Genomic DNA, 22,987 nt, shown 5'->3' with positions numbered 1-22,987 from the left:
CCCAGCTCCTTTTCCATCCTAGATTTCCCCAGAGGTTTTTCCCCCAGTGTATAGATTGCATTCATATTTTTGCCACCCAAATGCATTATTTTACATTTTTCTACATTGAACCTCATTTTCCATGTAGTGTCCCACCCCTTTCATTTGTTCAGATCTTTTTGTAAGGTTTCCACATCCAGCGGAGAAGTTATTGCCCTGCTTAGCTTAGTATCGTCCGCAAATACAGAGATTGAACTGTTTACCCCAGCCACCAGGTCGTTTATGTACAAATTAAATAGGATTGGTCCCAGCACAGAACCCTGGGGGACCCCACTACCCACCCCTAACCATTCCGAGTACTCCCCATTTATCACGACCCTTTGAATTCACCCTTGTAGCCAGTTTTCAATCCATGTACTCACCCTATGGTCCATGGCAACGGACCTTATTTTGTACAGTAAACTTTTATGGGGAACTGTGTCAAATGCTTTTGCAAAATCCAGATAACTGCTAACTGGTCTGTAATTCCCAGGGATGTATTTTGGGCCCTTTTTAAATATTGGTGCTACATTGGCTTTTCTCCAATCAGCTGGTATCATTCCAATCAGTAGACTGTCAGTAAAAATTAGGAACAATGGTCTGGCAATTACTTGACTGAGTTCCCTAAGTACTCTCGGGTGCAAGCCATCTGGTCCCGGTGATTTATTCATGTTAATTTTCCCAAGTCTAATTTTAATTCTGTTCTCTGTTAACCATGGAGGTGCTTCCTGTGATGTGTCATGAGGATAAACACTGCAGTTTTGGTTACTGAAGCCCCCCGATTCCCTCGTGAAGACTGAGGAGAAGAATAAATTCAATACCTTCGCCATCTCCCCATCCCTTGTAACCAGATGTCCTTCCTCATTCTTTATGGGGCCAATATGGTCTGTCCTCCTTTTTTTACTGTTTACATACTTAAAGAATTTCTTGGGATTTTTTTAGCTCTCCTCCGCTATGTGTCTTTCATGTTCTATCTTAGCCATCCTTATTGCACCCTTTCTTGTTGCATTCTTTATAGAGTCTGAATGCTGATGAGGATCCCTCAACTTTGTATTTTTTGAAAGCCTTCTCCTTTGCTTTTATATGCATTTTTGCCTTGGAGTTAAGCCACCCAGGACTTTTGTTCGCTCTTTTAAATATTATTACCCAATGGGATGCATTGGCTAATGCCCTTATTTAATATGCTCTTAAAGCAAACCCATCTCTCCTCCTTGTTCATTGTTCCTAAGATTTTATCCCAATTTATGCCTTCTAGCAACGTTCGTAGTTTAGGGAAGTTGGCTCTTATGAAATTCAGTGTCTTTGTATTCCCCTTATGTTTCCTATTTGTGTGATTTATGCTGAAGCCAATTGACCTGTGATCGCTGTTACCTAAATTGCCCCATATTTCCACATTTGTGATCAGGTCTGTATTGTTGGTAATCAGTAGATCCAGTAACGCTTTATTTCTAATTGGTGCATCTACCATCTGACCCATAAAATTGTCCTGCAAGACATTTAGGATCTGGCAAGCTTTAGATGAATGCGCGGTTCCCTCTGTCCAGTCTATGTCTGGATAGTTAAAAACCCCCATTATGATAACACTCCCCATCCTTGCTGCTAATCCAAATTATGATTGGAGATCTGTCTCCCCTTCCTACCTCAGGTTAGGGGGCCTATAGCATACTCCCAGTATTATTTTCCCCTTAGCTTCAGCCCTTTGGAGCTCTACCCATAAAGATTCCACCTCCTCCCTAGCTCCCTTAGTAATGTCATCTCTCACATTCACTTGTACATTATTCTTGATATATAAGCATACCCCTCCCCCTTTATTAATCTCTCTATCCTTGTGATAAAGTGTATACCCTTGAATGTTTGCCAGCCAATCATGGGAGCTGTTGAACCAGGTCTCTGAAATTCCCACAAAATCCAAATCCTCCTCGTACAACAGTGTCTCTAGTTCACCCATCTTGTCCACCAGGCTCCTGGCATTGGTGAACATGCCACGTAGTTTAGACCGGTCATATATTATCCTCTTATTGGGTGTTCCGAGATTGCAACTAGGACTTGCTACTTACCTTGGGTTTGTGTGCTTTGGTCAACCTACCACTAATGCCCCCAATACTACCCTCTTGAAAATGTTCCGTGCTGACTATCTTTACCTCTGGACCCTCCCCCCCATCGCCTAGTTTAAAAATCCCTCTAACTTTTTGGCCATCTTCATTCCTAGCTGATCTGCACCCTCCTCATTTAGGTGCAGTCCGTCCCTTTTATAGTACTGGTTATCGACTGAGAAGTTGGCCCAGTCCTGCAGGAACCCAAACCCCTCCTTACTACACCAGCTCTTCAGCCACTTGTTTACTTCCCTAATCTCCCTCTGTCTTTCTGGTGTGGCTTGATGTACCGGTAGTATTCCTGAGAATACTACCTTGGAGGTCCTTTTCCTCAATTTAGCTCTTAAGTCCCTAAAATCGTTCTTTAGGACACTCCATCTGCCTCTGACTTTGTCATTGGTGCCAACGTGCACCATGACAGCTGGGTCTTCCCCAGCCCCTCCCAGTAATCTGTCCACCAGATCCGTGATGTGCCGAACCCGAGCGCCCGGTAGACAACATACTGTTCGGCACTTTAGGTCTTTGTTACAGATTGTTCAAAAAAGATAGGGACAAAGGTCCCAAAAGGTATTCTTCAGAAAGGATACAAAAAGTGTAAAGGACTAATTTAACTTTATTTAATTGTACAAAAACAAATAAATACTTGCAAAAATACTTGTCTAAAATGATGAAAAAGATCCCAAATCCCTCCTCCAAACAAATTTAATTAAAATTAAGACAAGAAGGTCTTAATGGAACACCGGTGTCGATAACAAATCCAGCCATACACATCAGTCACCCATCTCACACACACACGGTTCAATCTGATTGTTGTATATTCACCGCAGATTGGCCTGGTAACTCAATAAAGACAAAAGTCACTGTAATATAGATGAGATTAGCCAGCGGTGATTATGTATAGAGAGTTCGTGTGTTCCGCTCAGCATTTAACTTCCACTCAAATTTGTAAAGCAGCAATGCATATCTCTCTGAAGAAGCTTGGGTTACAAGCGAAACATGTAAGCAAGTAAGACATACTCACATGTCTCCAGCGATGTGAACACCGACCTGTCCATCCACCTGGCAAACCCAGATCACCCATCCGAATCTCGGCTCAGCACTAATCATCCAGCACTCAGCAACCTTCTCTTAAGCCACTTGTTGGTGTGATTAGGACAACTTGGCAAGCATCTGCATTATATATAGGACTCTTTGAAAGATGAACCAGGACTACTCAACAGGGAGCAACTCTAAGGAAGGTCTGTGAAGGACTATTACCCATTTTGTCCTTTCCAAATGGAAGGAAGATCCACCTAATATCTCCAATGACTGAGTATATCCGGTGACTTATGAGTCGCTATCGCTGAGGGCTGGTCCACTTGTATGAACATAGGGGATACAGACATACGGATCAAGACGTCAGAACGGTGAGCTGTACTGGGTTAACCCCCTGCCTTAATACCGTTACTGTTTCCTTTGACCGTTGCTATCCCTCATTAATCAATTGTGATCCATACTTACATAGCAACCAATGACCTGCGTTTTTCAACTATGCGATTTTGAAACCCATATGCATTGCTGCTTTACAAGTCTGAGTGGAAGTTACTTGCTGAACATCCTTTGACCGATGCTATTCCTGATTAATCCATTGTGATCCATACTTACATAGCAACCAATGACCTGCGCTTTTCAAACTGTGCGATTTTTAAATCCATATGCATTGTTGCTTTACAAGTCTGAGTGGAAGTTACTTGCTGAACATCCTTTGACCGATGTTATCCCTGATTAATCAATTGTGATCCATACCTACATAGCAACCAATGAGCTGCGCTTTTCAATCTGTGCGATTTTGAAATCCATATGCATTGCTGCTTTACAAGTTTGAGTGGAAGTTATGTGCTGAGCGAAACACACAAACTCTCTATACATAATCAGCGCTGGCTAATCTCATCTATATTACAGTGACTTTTGTCTCTATTGAGTTACCAGGCCAATCTGCGGTGAATATACAACAATCAGATTGAACCGTGTGTGTGAGATGGGTGACTGATGTGTATGGCTGGATTTGTTATGGACACCGGTGTTCCATTAAGACCTTCTTGTCTTAATTTTAATTAAATGTGTTTGGAGGAGGGATTTGGGATCTTTTTCATTATTTTAGACAAGTATTTTTGCAAGTATTTGTTTTTGTACAATTAAATAAAGTTAAATTAGTCCTTTACACTTTCTGTATCCTTTCTGAAGAATACCTTTTGGGACCTTTGTCCCTATCTTTTTTGAATATATATGCTTTTGTATTTAGAGGATCACCACCCGGTGGCCTCACCGAGACCTGCCCCATAGGACTTTCATCTAGATGAGCTTGGTCTCCAGTTTTTGTTGTTTTTCTTTGTTACAGATTGGCCTCTCTGTCCTTCTAAGAATTGAGTCCCCTACCACCAGAATCTGTCTTTCCTTTCCCTTCGCTTCCCCCCCACTTTCACTGGAGGAGTTCTTCCCCCAGCAGCTAGGAGAGTCCCTCACTCCAGCAGTACTTGTCCCTGACTGGTTTCACCAATGTCACTTAATGGAGCCTACTTATTGGCATGCTCCAGCCCTGGATTGGCCTCCCTGGCACTCCCCCTTCTACCCTTCCTGACTGTCACCCATCTACTCTTTACTAGTGCCTGCACCTCTTTGCCTCTGTGCTGGCCCCCGCCGGCACCTTCCGTGTACGTTCCTGGCTCTCCTTTAGTATGGAGGGACTTCTCTGTGCTGACAGTTGCTTCCCCAGATTCAGAACCTGGGCTTCTAGGGAAACAATGCGCTTACATTTTGCACAGCAGTATTCACCCTCGATCGGATGATCAAGGAACGCATAAATGCCGCAAGATGTACAACGAGTCACCTCTCCACACCCGCCGGGCATCGTACCTATTAAATTTAATGAGGATTGGGGATTATACCCTGTCCAAATTACATAACAACTAGCTTCCTGACACTAATACTCAACTCACTGTTGCCTTTTCCTACTAGCCCCCTGAGTGCTAGCCAGTTCATCAGACATGTTCGTATCCTCCTGGCTAACCTAGGCCTCGATCCCAGCCGGTTTTCTGGGCACTCCTTCCATATCGGAGCAGCATCAGCTGCCTCTCGGCACGGGGTACCGGACCACATCATCAGGAGGTTGGGCAGGTGGAAGTCTGCCTGCTTTGCCTGGTACATTGTCACAAGCCTTCACCAAACTTGCTCAATAAATGTCATATGTCCAATAAAACATTATTTTTCTATCCTGGTATTTTTGCCCCCTTTTTTGGCATACCGACCAGCTGACCAGGGCACATGTCATATGTCCAATAAAACATTATGTTTCTATCCTGGTATTTTTGCCCCCTTTTTTGGCATACCGACCAGCTGACCAGGGCACACCTCAGGTCTGTGTTATGTTGTGAGTCTTTTGGTGTCTTTATGTGGTTCCATGTCTGTCTCGATTGAAGAACTTCGACCATAAATAAGAGGGCCAGTATGGTGGCCTGAATTTATGGGAGGAACCCGGGGGGTATTTAAGCAGTCCACTCACCTGTATCCCTTGGATCCCCTGTATCCCGGTGCGTGATATCCTCCCACGCATTCCCCCTTTCAGTGCACTTCCTTGCACATCCCTCTTCTACAATCATCCATTACTTATCTGTGGTATACCCCCTTTTTTGGCATACTGACCAGCTAACCAGTGCACACCTCAGGTCTGTGTTATATTGTGAGTCTTGTGGCGTCTTAATGTGGTTCCATGTCTGTCTCGGTTGAAGGACTTCGACCATAAATGAATATAATCATAAATAAAATGTTCATTTTTAATATTTTGTAGAGAATCCTTTACTGGCAATGACTTCCTGAAGTCTGGAACCCATGGACATTACCAAAGACTGGGTTTCCTCCTTTCTGATGCTTTGCCAGGCTCTAACTGCTAGTCTTCAGTTGTTCTTTGTTTTTATGCCTTAAGTTTTGCCTTCAGCAAGTAAAATGCATGCTCAATTGGGTTGAGATCAGGAGAATGACTCGGCCATTGCAGAACATTCCACTTCTTTTCCTTCAAAAGCTCCTGGCTTGCTTTTGCATTGTGTTTTGGATCATTGTCCATGTGTACTGTGAAGCACCATCCAATCAACTTTGCTGCATTTGGCTGAATCTGGGCTGACAGTATATCTCTAAATAGTGCAGAATTCATCCGGCTGCTTCTGTGTTCTGTCACATCATCAATAAACACCACTGACCCAGTGTCACTGGAAGCAATGCATGCCCATGCCATCACGCTGCCTCCACCATGTTTTACAGATGAGGTTGTGTGCTTTGGATCATGAGCTGTTCCAAGCCTTCTCCACACTTTTGTTCTTCCCGTCATTCTGGTACAGATTAATTAAGATTCATCTGTCCAAAGAATGCTTTTGCAAAACTGGTATGGCTTTTTTAGATGTTTTTTGGCAAAGTCTAATCTGGCTTTTCTATTCTTCAGACTTATTAATGGTTTGGAGATAATAGTGGAAAAATTGATACTAAACTTTATAGGCACTGAGGTACACAATATTATTGTTAAAATAATTTTTATTACAAATTGATAAAAAAGAAACCACCAGACAAAGACTAGTTAAACAACTTTGCAAAGTGGAGCTTACCTAAATACTAATACAGCACACAACCCTTCCTCCGATTTGGGATTTGGATGTACATACCCTCAAATTAAACAATGTACATACCCTCAAATGTGCACTTTCAGCCCATATCCATTATATAACTATAGCTTGAATATTTTGGTAAATACATGAAAAATCTAAAATTGTGTCTGTGTCCAAATATATATGGACCTAACTGTATATTATATGTGTTGTGATGCTTTGGATTAAAAAGCCAGAGGTCCTGAGAAGTCCAAATAATTATTCATGCATGTATTATAATTATTAGTATCTACTGTATAATATCTCTTGTGTCTGTTATGTAGTTATAACACTTAATACCAACTGCTCAGGAAACTAGGAACAAGTCAAAATGTATGTAAAGTTTCTTTTGTCTTCATGTCATTATAAAAGTTTTCTTTTCCTTGTTAGATGTAGAAATTGGTCTGGATGCAGATGGGATTGTTTTATCCAAATATAATTTAAAGAAATCTTCAAAAAGGTCAGCATGATGTTGTTCCTCTTCTGTCTGTAGTACCAAATGTATTTTTTTGTTTTAGCTTTTGTCAAGGAAAATGTAAGCTTCTCCCTATAAGCATATAATTTCTTTGCGCTTAAAAGCACAAAAAGCTCTCTTATATAATACCAGGAAAGTGCGCTCATTTATCTCTCCAAGTAACACAAACAGACATTGGTGTCACCTCAAGCTCAGTGCAAATCCTGAGCAAGATAGCCAAGTGGCTTTTATTTATACTAAACACATGGATAACAAAAGAGGCTGCTGACTTCAGAATCAGCCAATCAGAAACTTGTATTCATTCAAAAGAACCAATGACAGATGCATATAATCAAATAGAAATGCAGTAGTGATGTGTGCAGACGGTGGTGTGCAAAACCATGCGGCAAGCACATGGTTTTGAACACAACCGTGTGCACATTCCCACTGCTACCAGTGATGCGAACCGTACTATACCATGGCCCAGTGGGCCATAATATTGTATGGTTATGCTATGGTTCCCATGTACGCAGACTTGCTTACTTAGGAGTTGAAATGCGATCGCCATAGAGTGGTCAAGTCCTTGGAGAGGCATAAACAGACATCCTTAAAAGAGCAAACAGATCCGCCTTGTCCACGGGAAGGTTTCCGCATCCAATGGTCTTCCACCAGTGTCTGTATGTGCGAATACCCTCACATGAGCGTATTACAGCATAACTGACACTGGGGGGCATCTGACAACATACATTAATAAAATTTTCCACAACACTTTCCAATGTGTATTAATGTTTTAGAAACCTTGTTTCCTAGAATGGATTGTAATTACAGTTTGTGTGTGTGTATATGTATGTGTAATATATATATATATATATATATATATATATATATATATATATATATATATATATGTGTGTGTATATGTAGTATATACTAGGGACGAAAAGTATTCAGACCCCCTTAAATTTTTCACTCTTTGTTATATTGCAGCCACTTGCTAAAATCATTTAAGTTCATTTTTTTCCTCCTTAATGGTACACACAGCACCCCATATTGACAGAAATACACAGAATTGTTGACATTTAGATTTATTAAAAAAGAAAAACTGAAATATCACATGGTCCTAAGTATTCAGACCCTTTGCTGTGACACTCATATATTTAACTTAGGTGCTGTCCATTTCTTCTGATCATCCTTGAGATGGTTCTACACCTTAATTTGAGTCCAGCTGTGTTTGATTATACTGATTGGACTTGATTAGGAAAGCCACACACCTGTCTATATAAGACCTTACTGCTCACAGTGCATGTCAGAGCAAATGAGAATCATGAGGTCAAAGGAACTGCCTGAAGAGCTCAGAGACAGAATTGTGGCAAGGCACAGATCTGGCCAAGGTTACAAAAAAATTTCTGCTGCACTTAAGGTTCCTAAGAGCACAGTGGCCTCCATAATCCTTAAATGGATGACGTTTGGAATGACCCGAACCCTTCCTAGAGCTGGCTGTCTGGCCAGACTGAGCTATCGGGAGAGAAGAGCCTTGGTGAGAGAGGTAAAGAAGAACCCAAAGATCACTGTGGCTGAGCTCCAGAGATGCAGTCGGGAGATGGGAGAAAGTTGTAGAAAGTCAACCATCACTGCAGCTCTCCACCAGTCAGGGCTTTATGGCACAGTGGCCCGACGGAAGCCTCTCCTCAGTGCAAGACACCTGAAAGCTCGCATGAAGTTTGCTAAAAAACACCTGAAGGACTCTAAGATGGTGAGAAATAAGATTCTTTGGTCTGATTAGACCAAGATAGAAGTTTTTGGCTTTAATTCTAAGCGGTATGTGTGGAGAAAACCAGGCACTGCTCATCACCTGTTCAATACAGTCCCAACAGTGAAGCATGGTGGTAGCAGCATCATGCTGTGGGGGTGTTTTCCAGCTGCAGGGACAGGATGACTGGTTGCAATCGAGGGAAAGATGAATGCGGCCAAGTACAGGGATATCCTGGACTAAAACCTTCTCCAGAGTGCTCAGGACCTCAGACTGGGCCAAAGGTTTACCTCCCAACAAGACAATGACCCTAAGCACACAGCTAAAATAAAGAAGGAGTGGCTTCACAACAACTCCGTGACTGTTCTTGAATGGCCCAGTCAGAGCCCTGACTTAAACCCAATTGAGCATCTCTGGAGAGACCTAAAATGGCTGTCCACCAACGTTTACCATCCAACCTGACAGAACTGGAGAGGATCTGCAAGGAGGAATGACAGAGGATCCCCAAATCTAGGTATGAAAAACTTGTTGCATCTTTCCCAAAAAGACTCATGGCTGTATTAGATCAAAAGGATGCTTCTACAAAATACTGAGCAAAGGGTCTGAATACTTAGGACCATGTGATATTTCAGTTTTTCTTTTTTAATAAATCTGCAAAAATGTCAACAATTCTTTGTTTTTCTGTCAATATGGGGTGCTGTGTGTACTTTCATGACTAAGCCTATTTTTGAAATTTGGTGTTTACAAGTTAAAATCCGTATTTTTTGCTAGAAAATTACTTAGAGTTCCCAAACATTATATATATTTTTTTAGCAGAGAATCTAGAGAATAAAATGGCGATTGTTGCAATATTTTTTATCACACGGTATTTGTGCAGCGGTGTTTTAAACGCAAATGTTTGGAAAAGGGACACTTTAATGAATTTTAAAAAATCCAAACAGTAAAGTTACCCCAATTTTTTTGTATAATGTGAAAGATGATGTTACGCCGAGTAAATAGATACCAAACATGTCACCCCTTATAATTGCACGCACTCGTGGAATGGCGACAAACTACGGTACCTTTGAATTTCCATAGGCGACGCTTTAAAATTTTTTACGGTTACCAGGTTTGAGTTACAGAGGAGGACTAGGGCTAGAATTATTGCTCTCGCTCTGACGATTGCAGCGATACCTCACATGTGTGATTTGAACACCGTTTACATATGCAGGCGCGACTTCCGTATGCGTTTTCTTCGCTGCGCGAGCTCGCGGGGACAGGGGCACTTTAAAAAAATTTTTTTTTTTTTTTTATTTATTTTTTTACTTTATAAATTGTGTTTTAAAACATTTTTTTATTTTTTACTTTTATTGCTGTCACAAGGAATGTAAACATCCCTTGTGACAGTAATAGGTGGTGACAGGTACTCTTTATGTACTTCGAAGTATTCAGATCGCCAAAAACGGCGATTCTGAATACTGTGTACTTTTTTAAATTCGGCGCCATTGGCAGCCGAGTAAACGGGAAGTGACGTCATGACGTCGCTTCCGCGTTTACAACGAGAAGGCTGGAACGAAGCCGCCCACAGCTTCGTTCCAGCCCGCCCCCAGCCACCGAAGGTACCCGATTGGACACCGGGCCTCCCGATCGCACGGGAGGCCCGGTAACAGCGGCGGGAGGCGGCGGGAGGGGGGGATGTCCCCTTCCGCTCCTCCGGTATAACAACCGAGCGTCTTTTAGCCGCATCGGTTGTTATACTCGGGTAGCCGATCGCCCGCTGTAAACAACGGTACCGGGATGATGCCTGCAGCTGCGGGCATCATCCCGGTATAACCCCGGAAAGCCGAGTACGCATATGTGCGTACGGTCGGCGGGAAGGGGTTAATGAGGAAAAAAAATGAACTTAAATGATTTTAGCAAATGGCTGCAATATAAGAAAGAGTGAAAAATTTAAGGGGGTCCGAATACTTTCCGTCCCCACTGTGTGTATATATATATATATATAGATCTATATATATATATATATAGATCTATATATATATAGATCTATATATATATATATATATATATATATATATATATATATATATAAATAGATATATATATCTATATACCGTATTTATCGGCGTATAACACGCACTTTTTTCCCCTTAAAATCAAGGGGAAAATCGTAGGTGCGTGTTATACGCCGATCCCCGCTAATTGTGAACTATCGGCGGCGATTGCCGCCGACATTCACATAGCGAGTAGTTTTAAATATGGCGCCGCGGAGTTCGGAGGGACTCGGTGGAGCTGAACGAGCGCTGCCGAAATCACAGTGAGCCGGGATACACGTAGTCGAGTGTATTCGGCTCTTTCCGGCGCCGCTCACAGTCCCGCCCAGTCCCGCCATTGGACCTGTGTTATGTCCATCATAGGACAGGACTGGGCGGGACTGTGAGCGGCGCCGGAAAGAGCCGAATACACTCGACTATGTGTATCTCAGCTCACTGTGATTTCGGCGGCGCTCGTTCAGCTCCGCCGAGTCTCTCTGAACTCCGCGGCGCCATATTTAAAACTAAATGCAGCTATGTGTATGTCAGCGGCGATCATGGACACTGGGGGCAAGCATGGACACTGGAGGCAAGCATGGACACTGGAGGCAAGCATGGACACTGGAGGCAAGCATGGACACTGGAGGCAAGCATGGACACTGGGGGCAAGCATGGACACTGGAGGCAAGCATGGACACTGGGGGCAAGCATGGACACTGGAGGCAAGCATGGACACTGGAGGCAAGCATGGACACTGGGGGCAAGCATGGACACTGGGGGCAAGCATGGACACTGGGGGCAAGCATGGACACTGGGGGCAAGGCTACACTGACCACTGGGGCAAAGCTGCACTGACAAGGCTGCACTGGGGCAAAGCTGCACTGACAAGGCTGCACTGGGGCAAAGCTGCACTGACAAGGCTGCACTGGGGCAAAGCTGCACTGACAAGGCTGCACTGGGACAAAACTGACCTGACAAGGCTGCACTGGGGCAAAACTGCACTGCCAAGACTGCACTGGGACAAAGCTGACACTGAAAAGGCTGCAATGACACTAACAATGTTGCAGATGAACACTGATGAGGCTGCATTGATGAGCATTTTAATGTAAGTTTTTTTTCCTTAAACTTCCCTCCTAAAAGTTTTTTTCCTTAAAATTCTCTCCTAAACTTGTGCGTGTTATACGCCGATAAATACGGTATATAGATATATAGATATATATATCTATATAGATATATATATAGATATATAGATATAGATATAGATATACATACAGTTGTGCTCATAGGTTTACATACCCTGGCAGAATTTATGATTTATTGGCCATTTTTCAGAGAATATGAATGATGATAACACAAAAACATTTCTTTCACTGATGGTTAGTGTTTGGGTGAAGCCATTTATTATCAATCAACTGTGTTTACTCTTTTTAAATCATAATGGTAACAGAAATTACCCAAATGACCCTGATCAAAAGTTTACATACCATGGTGATTTTGGCCTGATAACCTGCACAAAAGTTGACACAAAGGGGTTTGAATGGCTATTAAAGGTAACCATCCTCACCTGTGATCTGTTTGCTTGTAATTAGTGTATGTGTATAAAAGATCAATGCGTTTCTGACAGACCTTTGCATCTGTCATCCAGTGCAGCACTGACGTTTCTGGATCCTGAGTCATGGGGAAAGCAAAAGAATTGTCAAAGGATCTGCAGGAAAAGGTAGTTGAACTGTATAAAACAGGAAAGGGATATAAAAAGATATCCAAGGAATTGGGAATGCCAACCAGCAGTGTTTAAACTCTAATCAAGAAGTGAAAAATGAGCGGTTCTGTTGAAACCAAACCATGGTCAGGTAGACCAACTAAAATTTCAGCCACAATTGCCAGGAAAATTGTTCAGGATGCAAAGAAAAACCTACAAATAACTTCAGGTGAAATACAGGACTCTCTTAAAACATGTGGTGTGGCTGTTTCAAGATGCACAATAAGGAGGCACTTGAAGAAATATGGACTGCATGGTTGAGTCGCCAGAAGAAAGCCATTACTATGCAAATGCCACAAAGTATCCCGCTTACAATACGCCAAACAGCACAGAGACAAGCCTCAAACCTTCTGGCACAAGGTCATTTGGAGTGATGAGACCAACATTAAGCTTTTTGGCCATAGCCATAAACGATTTTCTTGGAGAGGAGTCAACAAGGCCTATGATGAAAAGTACGGAGGTGGATCGCTGATGTTTTGGGGATGTGTAGGCTACAAAGGCACAGGAAATGCTAACAAAATTGTTGACAAAATGAATGTAGTATGTTATCAAAAAATACTGGGGGAACATTTGCATTCATCAGCCAGGAAGCTGCGCATGGGACGTACTTGGACATTCCAACATGACAATGATCCAAAACACAAGGCCAAGTCAACCTGCCATTGGCTACAGCAGAATAAAGTGAAGGTTCTGGAGTGGCCATCTCAGTCTCATGACCTCAATATCATTGAGCCACTCTGGGAAGATCTCAAACGTGCAGTTCATGCAAGACAGCCCAAGAATTTACAGGAACTGGAGGCTTTTTTCCAAGAGGAATGGGCAGCTTTACCATCTGAGAAGCTAAAGAGCCTCATCCACAATTACCACAAAAGACTTCAGTAGTTTCTGTTGCCATAATGATTTAAAAAGGGTAAACACAGTTGATTGATATTAACCACTTCAGCCCCAGAAGGATTTACCCCCTTCCTGACCAGAGCACTTTTTACAATTTGGCACTGCGTTGCTTTAACTGCTAATTGCGCGGTCATGCAATGCTGTAGCCAAACGAAATTTGCGTCCTTTTCTTCCCACAAATAGAGCTTTCTTTTGATGGTATTTGATCACCTCTGCTGTTTTTATTTTTTGCGCTATAAACAGAAAAAGGCCGAAAATTTTGAAAAAAAATGATATTTTCTACTTTTTGTTATAAAAAAAATCCAATAAACTCAATTTTAGTCATACATTTAGGCCAAAATGTATTTGAAAAAAAATGTAAAAAAATGTCAATAAGCGTATATTTATTGGTTTGCGCAAAAGTTATAGCGTCTACAAGCTAGGGTACATTTTCTGGAATTTACACAGCTTTTAGTTTATGACTGCCTATGTCATTTCTTGAGGTGCTAAAATGGCAGGGCAGTACAAAACCCCCCCAAATGACCCCATTTTGGAAAGTAGACACCCCAAAGAAATTGCTGAGAGGCATGTTGAGCTCATTGAATATTAATTTTTTTTTGTCCCAAGTGATTGAATAATGACAAAAAAAAAAATTACAAAAAGTTGTCACTAAATGATATATTGCTCACACAGGCCATGGGCATATGTGGAATTGCACCCCAAAATACATTCAGATGCTTCTCCTGAGTACGGGGATACCACATGTGTGGGACATTTTGGGAGCCTAGCCACGTACGGGGCCCCGAAAACCAATCACCGCCTTCAGGATTTCTAAGGGCGTAAATTTTGGATTTCACTCCTCACTACCTATCACAGTTTTGAAGGCACAAACCCCCCCCCAAATGACCCCATTTTGGAAAGTAGACACCCTAAGCTGTTTGATGAGAGGCATGGTGAGTATTTTGCAGCTCTCATTTGTTTTTGAAAATGAAGAAAGACAAGAAAAAACATTTTTTTTTTTCTTTTTTCAATTTTCAAAACTTTGTGACAAAAAGTGAGGTTTGCAAAATACTCACTATACCTCTTAGCAAATAGCTTGGGGTGTCTACTTTCCAAAATAGGGTCATTTGGGGGGGGGGGTTGTGCCACCTGGGCATTCCATTGCCTCCGAAACTGTGATAGGCAGTGAAGAGTGAAATCAAAAATTTACACCCTTAGAAAGCCTGAAGGCGGTGCTTGGTTTTCGGGGTCCCGTACGCGGCTAGGCTCCCAAAAAGTCTCACACGTGGTATCCCCGTACTCAGGAGAAGCAACAGAATGTATTTTGGGGTGTAATTTCACATATTCCCATGGCATGTTTGAGCAATATATCATTTAGTGACAACTTTGTGCAAAAAAAAAAAAAAAATTTGTCTTTTTCCCGCAACTTGTGTCACAACATAAAATATTCCATGGACTCGACATGCCTCTCAGCAAATAGCTTGGGGTGTCTACTTTCCAAAATGGGGTCATTTGGGGGGTTTTGAACTGTCCTGGCATTCTATGCACAACATTTAGAAGCTTATGTCACATATCACCCACTCTTCTAACCACTTGAAGACAAAGCTCTTTCTGACACTTTTTGTTTACATGAAAAAAATTATTTTTTTTTGCAAGAAAATTACTTTGAACCCCCAAACATTATATATTTAAAGCAAATGCCCTACAGATTAAAATGGTGGGTGTTTCATTTTTTATTTTCACACAGTATTTGCGCAGCGATTTTTCAAACACATTTTTTGGGGAAAAAACACACTTTTTAAAATTTTAATGCACTAAAACACACTATATTGCCCAAATGTTTGATGAAATAAAAAAGATGATCTTAGGCCGAGTACATGGATACCAAACATGACATGCTTTAATATTGCGCACAAACGTGCAGTGGCAACAAAATAAATACATTTTTAAAAGCCTTTAAAAGCCTTTACAGGTTACCACTTTAGATTTACAGAGGAGGTCTACTGCTAAAATTACTGCCCTCGATCTGACCTTCGTGGTGATACCTCACATGCATGGTGCAATTGCCGTTTACATTTGATGCCAAACCAACGCTTGCGTTTGCCTTAGCGCGAGAGCAGGGGGGGACAGGGGTGCTTTTTTTTTTTTCTCTTTATTATTTTTTTGCTTTTTTATCTTATTTTTAAACTGTTCCTTTCATTTTTTTTTTAATCATTTTTATTGTTATCTCAGGGAATGTAAATATCCCCTATGATAGCAATAGGTAGTGACAGGTACTCTTTTTTGAAAAAATTGGGGTCTATTAGACCTTAGATCTCTCCTCTGACCTCAAAGCATCTGACCACACCAAGATCGGTGTGATAAAATGCTTTCCCAATTTCCCAATGGCGCTGTTTACATCCGGCGAAATCTAAGTCATGAAATGCTCGTAGCTTCCGGTTTCTTAGGCCATAGAGATGTTTGGAGCCACTCTGGCCTCTGATCAGCTCTATGGTCAGCTGGCTGAATCACCGGCTGCATTCTCAGGTTCCCTGTTGAGACAGGAGAGCCAGAGAAAAACACGGAAGACGGTGGGGGGGGCATTCCCTCCCACTGCTTGTAAAAGCAGTCTAGAGGCTAATTAGCTGCTAGGATTGCTTTTACATGAAAGCTGACCGCTGGCTGAAAAGAATGATACCAAGATGATACCTAAACCTGTAGGCATCATTCTGGTATAACCACTCAAAGTCGTGAATGGCGTACCTGAAGACATAAAAATGGTTAACAATAAAACACAGTAAACGGTAAAGTATAAAAAAAATTGCATACCTGAAAAGCAAACATCATAAAATATAATAACAATAAAACATTGCAGAATAGAATACAGTAAAAAAGAGCAGAACAATAGAGAGAGAATAGAGAGAGAGAGAACAATAAAACGACAACTATTTTTTTTTTTTTTTATATATTTTTAAAAAAAATTTTTTTTGTAACTAACTTTTATAACTGTAACCGACTCCAGGTTCGGGTCTCCCAAAATGCGATGGCATCTTGGGAGACCCTGTGAAAGTGTGCCTAGTCTGTGCAATGCTGTACCCTACGCTAATACTCAACTAGTGCATGGTAGCGTTCAAAACATTCACCAAAATGAATGCAGTCGGCTGCATGAGAGGCATTTTCTTTATGTCCTCCCGAGTACCCCTAACCAACGAACCCCCCAAAAAAGATGTTGTGTCTGCAGCAAGCGCGGATATAGGCGTGACACCTGCTATTATTGTCCCTCCTGTCCTGACAATCCTGGTCTTTGCATTGGTGAATGTTTTGAACGCTACCATGCACTAGTTGAGTATTAGCGTAGGGTACAGCATTGCACAGACTAGGCACACTTTCACAGGGTCTCCCAAGCGGGTGTCACGCCTATATCCGCGCTTGCTGCAGACACAACATCTTTTTTGGGGGGTTCGTTGGTTAGGGGTACTCGGGAGGACATAAAGAAAATGCCTCTCATGCAGCCGACTGCATTTGGTTGGGGATGTGAATGGGGGAAGTACGGGTGCTGCAGAAGCGGTGGGTTCCCAATTAGGATTGGCGAATGCTGCAGGAAGGGCACTATGGTCACGACGGGCCTGTGTTTGTCTTCTTCTTGGTGGCAGCGGGACTCTACTTGTGCTTGCCACCTCACCAGCTTGAACTGCACTTATGGGACTCGCCATGTCACCAAGTGTTACTGCAGTGCTGGTTTGACTATGACCGGGGTGTACTAGGCCGCTGGTGCTTGCCAGTTCACCAAAACGCTACCAAAAAACTGTTAGCAATCGTAGGGATCAGGCCTGACTCTGCAAACGCTGCAGTTATGTGTTTAGTGTTTTGTAAGTGACAGTGATCAATCGATACTGCACTTGGGTGGGCTGGGCTGGGCCGGGCGGAGGGGCAAAACGCAGGTGCTAGCAGGTATCTGGGCTGATCCCGCTAACACTGCGTTTTTAGGAACCCTAAACTGCTGGGGACGCTAGTATAGATCTGATCGGATCAGATATTGATCCGTTCAGATACTACACCACTAAGGGAGGTGTACGGTGCGTGCGTGGGTGTTAACGGTACTGGCACTAACCTGACGCTGCCTGGGGCTGGTGCTTGCCAGTTCACCAAAACGCTACCAAAAAAACTGTTAGCGATCGCAGGGATCAGGCCTGACTCTGCGAACACTGCAGTTATGCGTTTAGTGTTTTGTAAGTGACAGTGATCGATCGATACTGCACTTGGGTGGGCTGGGCTGGGCCGGGCGGAGGGGCAAAACGCAGGTGCTAGCAGGTATCTGGGCTGATCCCGCTAACACTGCGTTTTTAGGAACCCTAAACTGCTGGGGACGCTAGTATAGATCTGATCGGATCAGATATTGATCCGTTCAGATACTACACCACTAAGGGAGGTGTACGGTGCGTGCGTGGGTGTTAGCGGTACTGGCGCTAACCTGACGCTGCCTGGGGCGACGCATATCACCGCCGTGTGCCCTGACACTATAAAAAATAAACGAACTAACCAGCGTCACGCGTAACAGTTATACGGTGATCAGTGGTGAAAGGGTTAACTAGGGGGCAATCAAGGGGTTAAAACATTTATTAGGTAGTATATGGGTGTCCCTGATGCTATAAAACGCTGACGGCGAACCTAAATATTTACCTCCCTAACTAGCGTCACCAGCGACACTAATACAGCTATCAGAAAAATGATCGCTTAGCGACAATGGCGACGGGGGGTGATCAAGGGGTTAAAACTTTATTGGGGGGGGTTAGGGGGGTATCCTAGACCTAAAGGGGGCTAACCCTAACTGCCCTACCATACTAACCCTCACAAACTGACACCATGCAGTAATCAGAAAAAAAAAAAAACCTGCTTGGTGTCAGTGTGACGGGGGGGGGGGAGGGGTGATTGGGAGGTGATCGGGGGGGGGGATTGGGGGTGTAATGTATGCCTGGCATGTTCTACTGTGTGTGTGTGTGTTGGTGCACTCACATTACAGTCTTCTCTCCTCGGCGCCGGAACGGAAAATGCCGAGCCGAGGAGAGATGACATCATTTCCTCTGCCTCTGTGTACAATACAGAGGCAGGGAAATTATCCCATTGGCCAGGAGCGATCGCAAGGGGGGGGCCACGAATGGAGGGCCTCCCCCTCACCACCGATCGCCGGGGAGGATTTGCCAACCGCCGCAGGCACCGGGGGGGGGGTCCGATCGGACCCCCCACCCGCGGGCAGGCAAGGACGTACCTGTAAGTCCTTTTGCCTGCCCGTGCCATTCTGCCGACGTACATCGTCGTGCGGCGGTCGGCAACTGGTTAAATAGCTTCAGCCAAACACTAACCATGAGTGAAAGAAAAGTTTTTGTGTCATTCATATTCTCTGAAAAATGGCCAAGAAATCATAAATTCTGCCAGGGTGTGTAAACTTATGAGCACAACTCTGTGTGTGTGTGTATATGTATATATCTATATCTATATAGATATATATCTATATAGATAGATATATCTCTATATATATATATATATATATATATATATATATATATATATATATATATATATATATATATCATAGTAGGCAAGGTTGAATAAAGACAATAGACCATCCAGTTTAACCTGTGTAGGTGTATGTGTGTCAGTGTCGATTAATTTTTTCCCATATCCCTGTATTTTGTGTTTTTTAAGATGCACGTCCAAGAGTCTTTTAAAAATATCAATACTCCCCGCTAACACCACCAGTTGTGGGAGAGAGTTACACATCCGTACTGACAGTGAAACCCCCCTGCACAGGTTATGGTTAAACTGTTTCTCCTCCAATCTCATTGTGTGGCCATGTGTCCTCTTACACTCCCTGAGACTGAATAGCTTTTTTCCTTTGCTGGGATCACCATTGAGGTATTTGTAAATCGCCATCATATCCCTTCTCAAGCGTCTCTTCTCCAGCGAGAATAAATTTAGTGCTTGTAGTCACTTCTTGTAATTGAGGTCCTCCAATACCCTTATTAATTTTGTTGCCCTTCTTTGGACTCTCTCAAGCTCCAATAAATCCCTTCTGAGGACTGGTGACCAGAACTGGACGAAATACCCCAGATGTGGCCGGACCAGAGTTTTATAAAGTGGCAGGATTATAGTCTTATCTCTGGAGTATAATCCCCTTTTATATGCATGCTAATATTCTGCCAGCTTTGGTAGCTGCAGCTTGACATTGCATGCTATTGCTCAGTGTGCCTTCCACTAGGACCCCCAGATCTTTCTCCATCCTTGATTCCCCCAGAGGTTCTCCCTCTAGTGAGTAGTTTGTGTTTATGTTTTTAGTCCCAAGTGCATTAATTAAATTTCTCCACATTAAACCTCATTTGCCATTTAGTTGCCCACTCCATTATTTTGTTCAGGTCTTTCTGTAAAATGTTTTATTTGCTCTGATTTTGCTTTTTCTCTGTTCACATAGCTAAAGAATTCCTTGATTTTTTTTTTTTTTTTTACTCTTCTCTGTGTCTCTCGTAGTCTTTTTTTAGCTGCCCTGATTTCCTTCTTATTCCCCATACACACGGTCGGACTTTGTTCGGACATTCCGACAACAAAATCCTAGGATTTTTTCCGACGGATGTTGGCTCAAACTTGTTTTGCGTACACATGGTCGCACAAAGTTGTCGGAATTTCCGATCGCCAACCACGCGGTCACGTACACCACGTACGACGAGACTAGAAAAGGCCAGTTCAGAACCAAGCGCGGTACCCTTTGGGCTCCTTTTGCTAATCTCGTGTTAGTAAAAGTTTGGTGAGAGACGATTCGCGCTTTTTCAGACTCGTGGCTTTCAGATCGTTTTCTGCCGTTCAGTTTGTGCTTGTGGGTTTGTATCTGCTCTTCAGTGCGTGCAGCAAGTTGCGCGTGACTTTAATTAGTCATTGTATTCTTGTTCGTTCGTTACTGTTTTTCAGGTCGCTCTTCACAGGCCTTGCTGTTCTTCAGTGCGTTCTGTTACTTCGTTCTGAGCAGCCGACCGTTTTCTAGCCATGTTGCGTATGCGTACTCCTCGTAGAGTTCGTGCTGTGCGGGGGCTTGGTGTTGGGGTCCTGACCTTGACACAAGTCCAGTCCATGAACAGGGTGGGGAGGAGTTCATGGACCAAGAATTGGTTGCTTCAGCGTGACCAGTTCTCTCATATGCCTTTGCTCCGTGAGATCCGTGAGAATAATCCTGATGATTTCAGGAACTTTCTCAGGATGGCGGACCCCGTGTTTCACCATCTGTTGGCTTCGCTGACCCCTTATATTAGCAGGCAGGATACCTGCATGAGGCAAGCCATCACTCCGGAGCAGAGGCTCGTCGCTACCCTGCGATACTTGGCGACAGGGAGAAGCCTGCAGGACTTGAAGTTCTCGACAGGCATCTCCCCCCAGGCTCTGGGGATCATTATCCCGGAGACCTGTTCTGCCATCATCCAGGTCCTACAGAAGGAGTATATGAAGGTAAGATTTTTATCCTTTTATATCACATTTTATTGTATTGAATGTTTGCTAATATATTGTATTTCTTTCCTCATTCCCTAATTACCATGATTGTAATATGCTGTGAATGTCCCCTTTCTCCTCATGCATGCTGGATTTTTATGTAATTATTATTTTAGGTCCTTCATACATATTTGCCCTTCAATAACCTCCCCAGCATGGTGTCTCCTGGCCCTATATTCACCTCATGTAGTCACTTAACAATGTATTTTATCAGCTCCATAGTAGTGCTTTACCCCAAACACCCCCTAAAATGTTTTGAAATGTTATTTTTTCTTTAAATTCAGGCAGAGTGCCAGAGGCTTTTTTTTTGTGGTGTCCCCAAATAATTTTTAGTAACCCTCCCTCCCCCAACTGCTAACTCAGCTAATCCCAATTCTCTATCTATCCTCAATCCTCTATCTGCTGACTTTGCAAAACCCATAATACACACTATACCCATCTCTTTTGTGCTCAGATTTATGGATGAATTCCCCAAAGCATGTAATGCAAGGGCCTGCCTGTATACTTTCAAATGGTACTGTTTAAAGTTTTTGTATTCTATTATTATCTTGATAAGTAATAGCAGAATGTCCAAATGTCCTCAAATGTGTACAATGTGTATTTATATCTTGGTATTATGACACTTCTTACCTGTCCAGTGGGCTGCCAATAGTGTAACTAAGGAGGGGCTGTTCCAAGTAATACCCATTATTTAGGCATTCATCTCTCAATGAAGTGAAGAGGGTTACCTGTCCAAGATTTCCACACACCCCATAATATTAGAAATGGCCCATGAAAGGGGGGGAGGGGGAATATGATAGGTGTACCTTATACTTTGGCGTTGTTAAATTCCCCTTAATAAATGCTATCTGGAGGTTGACCCATAATGTTTGTGCCTAATCTGCTTGCCATGTTTCTGAGCAAAAATAGTAATGTTTTATTTTTTCCCTCAACAGTTTCCTTCCACGCCACAGGAATGGCAGACTGTGGCCTCCCACTTTGCCCAGCGGTGGGACTTTCCTAACTGCGGAGGGGCAATTCATGGGAAACACGTCCACATCGTCCCACCACCCAATTCGGGGTTGTACTATTTCAACTAAAAGGGGTTCAATAGTATAGTGATGTTGGCGGTGGTGTCGGCTAATTACGACTTCTTGTATGTGGACATGGGGAAGAATGGCCGGATGTCCGACGGTGGAGTCATCTCCCAGACGGAGTTCTACAGGCGTCTCCAGAATGGCAGCTTGGACTTGCCAGCTCCAGAGGACAATGTGGAAGGACTCCCATTCGTGTTCGTTGCTGATGAAGCGTTTGCGCTGGGGGACCACCCGATGCGGCCATTCCGGAGGAGGACCCTCACCCTGGAACCCCGGAGGGTTTTTAATTACCGGCTGGCCAGAGCCCGAAGAGTGGTGGAGAAAACATTTGGAATCCTGGCCAGCCGGTTCCGCCTATTTATGACACCCATCCATATGGCGGAGTATAAACTGAACCATATTATACTGGCATGCTGTATTCCCCATAACTTTTTAAGGAAACATTCGGCCAACTATGCTGGCTCAGTTGGGCCAGAGGCTGGAATGATACATGAAACCACACCGACGGCGCTTGAAAGCGGCCGTCCTGGCTTGCCCTCCCTGAGTGCCCGTGATGTCCGTTTACGCTACCTGGAGTTCTTTGCGGGTAGGGGGGCCATCAATATGCCAGCAAATATGTGAAGCCTTTTTATAATAAAAAACAAAAAGAAATTCTTTGTGGACATTTACTGCTTGTGTTTGTTTTAGCTGACCCTGACAGAAATGTGTTGAGTGCAGAAAATGGCGTGATTGTGTAACCTTATACAAAGCACTGTTGGCTGTTATTTACTAAATGC

At 43.1% G+C, this 22,987-nt stretch overlaps 1 protein-coding gene across 1 annotated transcript in view; it reads left to right on the top strand.

Annotated features, from left to right (window-relative positions):
• FASTKD3 (FAST kinase domains 3) overlaps positions 1 to 22,987 on the top strand; it is an 844,994-nt gene that overhangs the window by 403,313 nt on the left and 418,694 nt on the right. The window contains exon 5 of the mRNA XM_073630725.1: positions 7,169 to 7,238. Coding sequence (XP_073486826.1) covers positions 7,169 to 7,238 — 70 coding nt within the window. The remainder of the gene's footprint in view (positions 1 to 7,168; positions 7,239 to 22,987) is intronic.

Source organism: Aquarana catesbeiana, linkage group LG05 (genome assembly GCF_042186555.1).
Source record: "Aquarana catesbeiana isolate 2022-GZ linkage group LG05, ASM4218655v1, whole genome shotgun sequence".
NCBI classification, from domain to species: Eukaryota; Metazoa; Chordata; class Amphibia; order Anura; family Ranidae; genus Aquarana; species Aquarana catesbeiana.
The sequence above is the reverse complement of the archived record's forward strand: the minus strand, read 5'-3'. Positions and strand labels throughout refer to the sequence as shown.